The sequence below is a fragment of the Lycium ferocissimum genome, chromosome 1, assembly GCF_029784015.1.
Source record: "Lycium ferocissimum isolate CSIRO_LF1 chromosome 1, AGI_CSIRO_Lferr_CH_V1, whole genome shotgun sequence".
NCBI lineage: Eukaryota > Viridiplantae > Streptophyta > Magnoliopsida > Solanales > Solanaceae > Lycium > Lycium ferocissimum.
Window position 1 is genome coordinate 16,715,380 of NC_081342.1, and position 11,072 is coordinate 16,726,451.

Below are 11,072 nucleotides of genomic sequence, written 5' to 3' on the forward strand. Positions count from 1 at the left end.
ATTATACCAAAAACATAGTTCAACGGCATTTTAGACACTTTTCGAAAATCCAAAAAAACGAAATTGAGATTTTAATCACACGTGTACCGCACGAGGCAAGTCACCTCACAAACCAATAACATCCCTTTTATCAAACTGGGACCCACCACATGACAGTCACCAAGTTCTCCTCATATTCCCCCACTACCTTTCCACACGCTCCTTAAAGAGCGCGTGTAGTCAACCCCCCACATCAACAATCTCTGCAACTAGGCACTGTTCTACTAAAATTACAAAATTAGCAGCCAAACAAAAAAATCAAACGTTCACCATTCAATTTGTCTTTCGATATCTCCGGTTATGAAATGAAACACCTTAAAATCCGCACATATGATTTAATCTACACTATAAGATAGATACGCCTAGTATACAGGTGATTATTGATATAGTTTTATCAGCTCTATGATTGGTGTGTGCCTTGATGGAGCTGTTTGATTCTCAATTGATAACTTTTTTGAGTGTTTAGGTAATAATTCTTTACACCCTTTTTGTCTCTTTCAACAATTTTGATGTTTTTGTGCTTAATTTGTGGAAATGGTTTATCTTGATTTAGCTTGTATTTTTTTTTTTTTTTTTTTTTTGGTGTGTCTGTGTGTTTGGGATTGGTGATAATCTGGTGGTTATGTTAATTTTTTCTCGTGTATCCATCCCAAAGGAGTGATTTTTGATGTTTGCATGACTTCAAGAGTGTAAATTTATCTTATCTTTTCTTTTTGCTAATTTTGATTGTTTTTATTGTTCTTGATACCATGCTTCACATCTTTGTCTTTTCTTTCGAGCCGACGGTCTATCAAAAACAACCTCTCTACCCCACAGAGGTAAGGGTAAGGTCTGCGTACATCGTACCCTCCCTAAAGCCCACTTGTGGGACTACACTGGGTATGTTGCTGTTTGTTATTGTAGGTCTAATTGGATTTCTCTTGTGGGGGCTAGGGTGGGTTAAGTTTCCTTAGAAGACCTATAATTTCTCTAATTAAACGTGTACTTAGGCTAAAAACAAACATTAAAAAAACAAAGATTTCATATAGGCATACCAACTATTTGGAAATAACTTAGTGGATAATCTGGTTTAATATTTTCCCGTGTATCCATCCCAAAGGAGTGATTTTTGATGTTTGCATGGCTTTATGACTGTAAATTTATCTTGACTTTTCTTTTTGCTAATTTTGATTGTTTTATTGTAGTTCTAATTAGATTTCTCTTGTGGGGCTGCGTTGGGGTAAGTTGCCATAGAAGACCTAACATTTCTCTAATTAGACGTGTACTTAGCTAAGAACAAACAGAAAAAAAGGAAAGATTTCATTTAGGCAACAACAACAAGAAGATACACCGTGTAATCCCACAAGTGGGGTCTGGGGAGGGTAGAGTGTATGCAGACCTTACCCCTACTTCGCGAGGTAGAGAGGCTGTTTTCGATAGGCATACCAACTATTTGGATTTAACTTAGCTGATATAAAACTTGCATTAGGACCGGAGTTTGTTCGGAGCATTTCTAATATAGTTAGAAACTAGGAATAAGTGTGAGATTTTAGAAAACCTCTAGTTTTAGAATTTAGGGAACCCCTAATTTGCCCTAATAGAAAAATTATTCAGCAATATTAGAATGAAATGAGTCCGAGTACAGCATAATGAATATTAGAGGATTCATATAGCCCATTTAGACTAATTTGGGCTTGAGGCATAGTTAATCAATTGAGTTGCCTGTTTTTATTTAGATTAAGTTGGTTGGGATTGGAAGTTCAAGATTGACTCTGAGTCTGGACTTCTTACAACTTTATATTCAGTTTATCTGGTTGGGGCACTGAGATAAAGGTGGAAGCTTAAGGTTATAGCTGATGTCTAGTGCTAAATTAATTTGATATGATCAATTCTATTCCGAGCAAACGGGAAAAGATGAGATAGGAGGTTAGCCTTGTATAGACATGGTTTAATAGCAAGTGGGTTCTTCTTGCATTCTGAAATTTATTCATCTCTTATCCAGGTGTGATAGTACTACACAACTTTTAGCACTATCCAGTTCAGAGCTACATTAGTTTGGTAGTGTCTTATTAAAGTCCTATTCTATTTTGTCATTGCAACCAAAGACGTCATTCAAGCCTTTTTCTTCCAACAGAAGCTTACTCTTTGTGCTAATATTGCTCCATTTTGCGCATTATCTTCACTCTAATAACTTTTCTCTTGCATGGTTGAATCCTTGCTATACATGCAAGAGAATGAAAGCCTTGATGTCAACCTAACACCTTCCCTTCTGAATTTATGGAAGAATTCATTGACCTTTTTTTTTCGTTTTTGATAACCCTGGTTTTTGGCCAGCTTTCTCGCACCTCGACTAATTCACGGGGTACCTGCTACCTCCCACCAACATAGGTACCAGGTAACTCTGTCCACTTGGATAGGAAGAAATCACCTAGTTTTTTGCCTTCACTTTAGAACCTGAGACAAGAAATCATAAATCTTCTGGTTTTACTTCTCAAAGAAATAATTCTGTTGGGATTTCTGAAAAAATGCTAGCCTGGTGCACGAAGCACCCCCTTTCATGCAGGGTCCGGGAAAGAGCCACACCACTAGGGTGTGTGATGTAGGCGGCCTACCATGACACAAGCATCAATGGCTAATTCTGCTGGGATGTCTAACATGGATATATCTGAAAAATGCATAGTATTTCCATGTTACTACAATGATGCAATTCATCTTTACTTTATCCAACATTTCGACAACTTAAAATTGTGAATGTGATGAGTATCTTTGGTTGGCAAGGGTGCAGTATTAATGATAATTTACATTATGGTTACAAAAAAGATTCCAGATGTACAATATGTTCTACTTGGCAGTGCGAGGGTCTTGCATCATCTTACTGGCAAACCATGCTTGATATCTTTGCTTGGTTGTAAGTTAGCTGTCATTATGACATATAACATTCATTTGTGGATTTTAGCATGTAGCTATCATGCAGTTTCTCTGTTTACTGAATTTTCACCATTGACAAAACTATGCTTGGTCATCTAAATTTTCCTTTAGTATGACAAGACTCTGAATCTATATTGTATACTCCTTTTCAGTTGTAGTACGCTTGTTGCTTTCGTTCATAATAATCCATGCTACCACCTATCCTGTTGTTAATCACTTAATTTTTAAAATGAATCCTTAGAATTGTGTCCAGTCATGAGCACCAAGGGTTTTTAATAATCCTACATGTAAGGTATGCAACGTATTGGCTTTGAGGTTCTTGGCATTTTGATTTTGATGTCCTGATAATTATGCAGAAATCAATCTTGGCCACCGGTTACGAAGAAATTAAAAGATACTAATCGAGGAGAATATAGTAGTGTACGGTACTCCTTCACAAAGTTCAAATGGAAGCACGTCCCGCGGTGTCTGTTCAAAGTGTGGTTGCAAGTCAACTCAGTAATTGCGGTGCATCACTTTCTTCTTCCTTGCCTATGTATCCAACAGCCCTAGGAGAGAAGTACCCTAAGTTTCCAGACTTGCAGCAGGCTTCGATGGAGAAGGAACTCAAGCAATATCCTGGAACTGTTGTCTCTTCTTTGCCTTCCAGCAGTGGAGCTGTTGGTCTTATGTTCTCATCATCATCAGGATTTTCCTCGGATCTTCATTTCTCATCTGTTCCACCCCAGGAAAAGCATTCAGGACCTGCACCTTTCAATTCTCAGTCAACAAATAGTGAGATATCAATCCAATTACCTCATTCGGGAGTTCTTCAATCCACAGCATCAAGCCAATATTTGATTGAAAACAATGAACCCTGGTGTATAGATCCATTGCCTAATTTCCTTGATCCATTCCCTGTCCAGAATAGCCAGGTAGCTTCTAGCAATAAACAAAGTGATTGGCAGGAATGGGCCGACCTTGTAATCAATGATGAAGATGCTCTGGCTTCTAATTGGAACGACATTATGGCTGATACAAGCATTGCCGACTCAGAGCCGACGGTCAGTTTTATTCTGCACTAACTGCTGAATTTTTGTTCCTCATTATTTACATTTGTTGTTCTTACTCTTCTTACTGGTGAAAAGAGGAGACCCATTCTTATTTTGTCTGTTGCGTGATCAAAGATGCAATATCAGGAGGAAAAACAACCTTTAAATTTCCCAATGCAGCAAGTCCAAGCATCACAGCAAATCCCAGCTATGTCTGTAGAAACTTCGGCTATTGCTCCTTCATCATCCGCTGCAAGTGGTGCTGCAACAAAGCAACGCATGCGTTGGACACCAGAACTTCATGAAGCCTTTGTGGAAGCAGTCAACAAGCTTGGTGGAAGTGAAAGTGATTCCTCTCCTTGTTGTGCATCATTTTTGATGAAGCTCTTCTTGTTGTGCATCAGAACACAACTTTTAGTCTTAGACTGTTGTCTGACTCAGTGATTTTACATGAACTGCAGGAGCTACTCCCAAAGGGGTGCTAAAATTGATGAAAGTTGAAGGTTTGACCATCTATCACGTAAAAAGCCATTTGCAGGTTTGTGCTATCTCATGTCCTCAAGTTGGTTCCCTTTAGAGATGGACCTGTTGTATTTCTTTATCGATGATTGTGAACCATTTTCCTGGAATGCAGAAATATCGAACAGCTAGATATAAACCAGAAGTATCAGATGGTATTTAGAAATTTCTCACTCTTTTGCTTACACGTGTCTTTTATTTTTTTCATTTTCTTTTTTATCTTTTCTCCTTTTAAAAAGGTGTTTGGTTCTTATTCTGGAATTAACTTTGCTTGTTGTAAAGCTGTGAAAATCTTTTGAGCTGGTAGATGTCTAATTTTTTTTAAGTACTTGAGATCTAAAACATTCTTGTTCACAAGCGAGTGCATGCGTGTGTATGTGTGTTTGCATGTTTTAATTATTTATTCATATGTCAACTTATTGTTTTGTATTTAATATCATGTGATTTCAAATACCATCTTTGATTTGAGGCAACTATCATGTGTATATAGTGAAGTAATGTATCTAATCACACATGCATTCCTCAATCTATATATGCATGGTAGCAGATGATGAAATTATTCTTAGGCAGCTATTCATATGGTAGCTTTCTAGTGCATGATAGATGAGCTTTCCTCTGCTGTAGCAACAGAATGCCCAGCAAGTTCTATTTTGTGTTGTATCCGAAAGATTCGGACCTGTGAGTTATCAACTAGGTTTTGGAGCAATGAGTCTCGGATCTGGTCTTTATTTGTTACTGTCTCAGCAACATGGACTTGTGCTCTGTTTGAGAACTTCGTGGGACGTGGTATTTTTGCCATATTTGGGTTGTGACTTGTTTCAGACATGTCAAGAATTGAATGAGATAATACTGTGGGAAAGTAATAGCGTAGGAAACTTCAAGAGTTTGGTACTACTTAAGGGAAACCGTAACAGAATTTCCAACATCATGTGCTATGTTTTGTAAATCCCCCCCCCCTCCTTTGCCGAATATGTTCGCTCAATTACACTGCATGCGGTCTTTTCTTCTGTACTTCTATCTTTTTTCTTTGGTAAGACATAATTTTATTAATATAACCACAGTACTCTCTTGTAACTGCAGAGATTCCAAAAACTCCCAACATTACATCAATGTCATTAGCAAAAGAAGCATTACGCCAAAATTTTAAATTCTGGATACATTTCTTTTCCAGTCAAAAATAACTTCTCATATCAGAGTACTACTCCCTCCATCTCTTTTTTTAACTTTTCACAGGAATCTTTCACAAAATTTCCAACTAATACTAATATTATCAACTAATCAGAATGGTTGATTATTAGATTCCAACCTCCCAAGTAAAGAACTGTTACAAATAATGAAGAAACTAGTAGATTCAAATATGAAGCAATGTAAAACAAAACCCAAAAAAAAAAAAAAAAAGAGGTTAAATCTTTTTTTAAAAATAATAAGAAACATCTGTCGCTTTTTTCACTCAATGTAAGAGCTAAAACAGTTTCCACGTTTCTCAGGTTCGAAACCCCCTGCCTACAACAGCAGGGAATTTGCCTTCTGGGTCGAGCTCGTCGCACGGGCTCGCCTAGTGCGGGTTATCTCTCTGTGTGGTTTGCGAGCTATTGCACAGAGCCGGGTTTACCCTGTGCGCACCCCGGGTAGCGGCTGCAGGTTCCCATGTCATAAAAAAAAAAAAAAAAAAAAAAAAAAAACCTGTTCCATAAAGGACATATTTTGGCGAAGGCTAGTTTGTGGATGGAATTTTTCTATCTGGAAGGATGTCAATATGTTGAACATCCCTGACAGGAAATAGTGACAAATATTTGAGGATAAAGAGTATTATGAACTTTATAATGTTTTGTCAAAAAAAGTCGAGCCTGTCTTTTTCTGACCTGAGTCAGATGCTCTTCAACTTAATGGTTAATCAGCATAATTATTTCATTGCTAAAAATATCCTGTGTATTTCTTGTCATTTATTATTTCTAGGTTGTGACTAATTAATTTCTCCATTCATTCTTGTCTTCTGATGAATTTGGTTGCTGACGTCCTTTTCTTTGATCTCGTAGCAGGGTCTTCAGAGCAGAAACAATCTTCAATTGATGATTTGTCATCTCTGGACTTAAAAACGTAAGTTGCTGTTCCATGTCCACAGCTTTATTGATCAGCTATTATATATCCTCTGAAATATTGGCATAATTATTATAAGTCACTTTATATTATTCCATGCATAAAAGAAACTTCCGCGTTATATTTTTTGAAGTTATAACGCAAGCCTTCCCCTTATCTCCTCCATTTCACCTTCTACCCTGACCCCCTCCCCCAAATTTATTCCTTTCTCTCATCAGAGCTTCTATCTTGCACAGAAGACCTTGGCACTGCATCTTCACTGCTACTGTGTTTTCCAGCATAAAAATCTCTTCTTCAGGCGGCATTTTCTCCCTATCCTCTGGCTAGTATTGGAAATTTACAAGTTATCTCTTCCTCAACTGAAATAGCAGATTATGGAATTTGGAGCAAGGGCCAACTTGAGTTTCCGGAAATCAGGGGTTGGCCCACCGTCATTCCATAATCTCCTCTTCATTGACACCTTCTTCTTTTTTTTTCTTTTTCTGGCACCACTGGATTCTCCCTTCTCAAAAGTCACTTTGCATATGTTATCCACATCCTCCGAAGAACAGATGCTGGCATCCATGGCTGCTTCAGTGATGTCTCTGTCTTTTTTTGATAAAGTAGTGATGTTTCTGTCTTCTGCGATGAGCCAATTCTGTGACATGCAGAATTGTTTTCTATTGGGCTTGGGCTAGTGATTATGTGATTCGAGTCTTGGGGTCATCTTTTTTTTTTTTTTTTTCCTCTTTCTTTGGGATATGGTCTGGTTTTGGTGATAGTGTAATTTCAGTTACTGGTTTTGTGATTTGGGGCATGGGTTCAGATATGGATGTTGGGGTTTTAATCTTTTGTGTTTGACCCCTGTCTGTGTTGATAATGTTTTCAGATTGTGGGTGTGGCTTAACTTGTTAGGTTTTGGACGTAGGCTTCGTAGGTTTGGATGTTTTTAGAGGGATGGGAGTTGTCCCCCTTTTTTTTTTCTTTTTTTCTTGTGCCATTGTGCTGTGTTATTTAACAATTCCTAGGCCAACAATAACACTCACATCAATATCGCGTACATACTTGTGTTTGCCGTCTTATGGAAATATCCTTTGCCTGGTTTATTTGGATTGCTTGTTTGTCCTCTAATTTACTGGAGAATTAACCGAGTATTACCAGCTTTATCTTTATCATTTGCAATCACAACATAGTTTTAAGAAACAGTTTCTGCTGGAGTATTTAGAACAATAAAAATGTGGAATGTTTGTTCCCCCCCCTTTTTTTTCCTATCCTGCTTCGTCCTCAATGGGGCCCTTCCTGATGTGGATACCACAAAGCAGTATCTCTGAAATGCATTTATATAACCATAGCATGTGGTCTGTCCCCCTTTCAATATGCATCACAGGATGCTTAGGTTCTGTTTAATTAACTTTCTGATTGGTTTTCATTCATGATGGGGTAGGGGTTGGAGTAGGAATATGATTTGCAGGTACCTATTAATAATTTACTATCATATACGTGCTCAGTCCCAATTTAGTCATCTTGTTTCACCTTTCGTAGATGAAGTTACCAATTTCTGATGTAAAGGGGAAGTGAATAAATTACTATCTAGAACATTAAATTTAGAGATTAAGAAACTTAAAATTCTACAAGTTTGAAAACTCTCCATTTCCATAATTACAACAGAAACTTATACAATAGTTAATATTGACTGTGAGGGTAAAACTGAGCTAATCTGTGAAGAATTAAAGTTCTCTTGCACATAAATTAATGAGAGGAATTCCTACTTCTACATGAATTGGAGTATAATTTAAATCATTAGAAGTTACTGTATAATGGACTTCATTAAGAGTAATATTTATGCATATGCCTGGAGACCGCAATCGGATAATAAAAAGAACCTAAACAAAAAATGGCGCGCTCAAATTAGTTTCTAGGATCTGCACACCATGAATTAACTTATTTACACCTGTTGTTAGGAAACATGGAATGTATTAGTATGGCATATGCTTAAGCTATCCCAACAAGAAGGCTGACAAATAGTAGTAAGTAGCAGTGGATGATGTTTAGTTGAAGGATCTATTTGTTCCACAATAGGGAGAAAGGAGGAAAGAGTTTGGGGGGGGGGGGGGGGGGGGGGCAGCAGGGAGGGAGCGAGAGAGAGAAGTTGAAGGATTTCAACTGAATTTCAAGGTACAGAAAAGGAAGAGATTCAAATAGTTAAAATTGAGGGTTCTGCAACTGAGGCCAGATAGTTGGAGAATTTTGTGCATGTATTATGTAACACGGGAATAATGGTGCTCCAAATACAGTGACTGGGTGGTAGCTTCAGGGATCTGTTTATGTAATTTTGAGTTTCCTGTTATATTTTATTGTCGTGTATACTTACGCAATTGGCTGTGATACAGGGGAATTGAGATCACCGAAGCATTGCGATTGCAGATGGAAGTTCAGAAGCGTCTCCATGAACAGCTTGAGGTATGAATTCTTTCTGTTGAAGTATAAAGTACTAACAATTAGATTGGTGGTCATTGCTTGTATCTTCAACAAAGGAATTGTGTCTGTTATATGCTTGTCATGTTTTGTTTTCTTATGTATAGCTTTTGGCTGCTTATGGCCTTTCCGGTCTTCCAATCATAATAGATAGTTCTGAAGATAACGAAAAGTGCATGTTAGAGTTTTCCTTTGTACATTTTCTGTTTAATTTATGATGTAAAGAATTCCTGTAGGATTCTCTTCCTTCTTGTTGATGACTAATGAAGACATAAGCAGTCAATCTTTTTGATAAGTCAATTTTGAGTTATAGTTCAGTCTTGGGGCTAAGGATCTTCTCTGTCATGGGTAATCTTTTTGATATGTCAATTTTGAGTTAATCATAGTTCAGTCTTGGGGCTAAGGATCTTCTCTATCATGGGTAATAGAATAGCTTTCTTATGGCCATTGATGAATGAATAGCCAGCTTGTCCTATCTCTTATTTGTTTGTCTCGTGGTAACTAAGTTACAGCACTTTGTAATGTTATGTGCACTAATATTGTCATGTACATTTGCAGATTCAAAGAAATCTGCAGCTGCGTATAGAAGAACAAGGGCGATACCTCCAGCAGATGTTTGAGAAGCAGTGCAAGTCAATGCCTGGCGTGGACTTGGCTAAAGGCTCATCATCCACGGCAGATGATGCCTTTGCACAGTTGCCAGATGGAGTTCAAAATTCGTCTGGCAAAAACGATCCTGGAGTGTCTCAGATTGATACTGCTAAAGAGGTTGATGAGAAACGGAAAGGGCGAGAAAGAGAAGTTCTTGGAGATCCTGAAACAAATATACCCAGCATATCTGATTCACCACCTTCAAAGCGCTCTAAATTGGATGAATAAGCATTCGTAGGTTAAAAAAAAAAAAAAAAAAAAAAAAAAAACCTTTGTTAGGATAGTTATTTTGACGATTGGAACATCAAATCCTTGAGTAGAACGGTGTTGCTCGTGAAGGAGCTAAAGATAGCATGGTATTCTTTTCATAAACAATATCCCGGGAGGCCATGGCTTGTCCTCTCATTTGACATAGAACATAAAGAAATATCGAACCTTGATGTTAGATTTGTCAATATGTGGCATTCCGGAGTAACCTTGCTGATGTCTAATTCTTGTTCAGTAAGGTTTGAGGTACCGAGATTCCCCTGTAATTTGAAATTGTAGGATGTCTGAACATGAGTTGTTCGGTTAAAGTCTATGTATCAGTCAGAGAAGTAGTTCTTATTGCTTGGATTCTCACCAGTTGCATTATGTAAATGTAATCTTTGCTAAACATGGTGGATTTATCATGTTCTAGCAGGGTAAGGAATTTCATGGTAATGACTAGTTTTACCTGATATTTCCTTTATCATGTAGAAGACTCGTTAAGTTATGGCTAATTACAAGAAGCAAGCATTAAAAAAACTTCATTAAAAAGAAGAAGCAAGCATTAAAAACTTAAGTGTTTCAAATGCTAAGACGCTATTCACAAAACTTTGATAAAGCATTGTTGATTTTTAGAGTTTTGTCTTTCTGATTAGAGGTAGATTTACATTCTCGACGAAAGAAAAAGAAAACATAACATACAAGAAAGGGAAAAAAGATCAAGAAAGGAACCTAAAAGATTTAGAGGGGATTTGTATCCTGTAGACCATGACCATTGATAAACCGCTTGATGTTCCCTACCAAACCAACTAAATCGAGTATCAGATATTTTGTTTTAGAATTAATTGAATTTAACTCGTACACCTTGACAGTGTTAAGAAATTTTATATCATCTTACTACTTATAAGTCCAGATCTTCAATTGACTTTATACAGTAGGCATGTATTTGGTAACACATACAAAACATGGTAAACAAATTGATACATCAAATAAAAGTACTGCACGGATAATGTACAAAATTTTGCACCGTCAGTGTATACTCCCTCCGTTTCAAAATGTTCGTCTGGTTTTGATGGCACAGAGTTTAAGAAATCTTGTGGTTGTTAACTAAAACTATATTGAATGTAC

General features: G+C 37.2%; 1 protein-coding gene across 2 annotated transcripts; it reads left to right on the forward strand.

The window, feature by feature from the left end:
* The first annotated feature begins 231 nt into the window (after window positions 1-231).
* On the forward strand, window positions 232-10,419 carry LOC132050459 (protein PHOSPHATE STARVATION RESPONSE 1-like). Of its 2 annotated transcripts, none has more exons than XM_059441712.1 (8): window positions 232-505; window positions 3,303-3,989; window positions 4,113-4,323; window positions 4,439-4,515; window positions 4,612-4,651; window positions 6,533-6,593; window positions 8,963-9,032; window positions 9,606-10,419. In XM_059441712.1, exons 2-8 carry the CDS (start codon window positions 3,393-3,395, stop codon window positions 9,924-9,926), a joined length of 1,377 nt encoding a protein of 458 aa, XP_059297695.1. In that variant the 5' UTR covers window positions 232-505; window positions 3,303-3,392; the 3' UTR covers window positions 9,927-10,419. The 2 variants fall into 2 exon arrangements, with proteins under 2 accessions (XP_059297695.1, XP_059297702.1); XM_059441719.1 differs by having other exon boundaries at window positions 232-412.
* The last annotated feature ends 653 nt before the right edge of the window (window positions 10,420-11,072 follow it).

Bases quoted from the DNA above. Each gene is read 5' to 3' on its own strand.
- LOC132050459 (XM_059441712.1), top strand. From the start codon at position 3,393: ATGGAAGCACGTCCCGCGGTGTCTGTTCAAAGTGTGGTTGCAAGTCAA. The intron at 3,990-4,112 runs GTCAGTTTTATT...GCGTGATCAAAG, and splicing joins TTGCCGACTCAGAGCCGACG to ATGCAATATCAGGAGGAAAA. The intron at 4,324-4,438 runs GTGATTCCTCTC...CATGAACTGCAG, and splicing joins CAAGCTTGGTGGAAGTGAAA to GAGCTACTCCCAAAGGGGTG.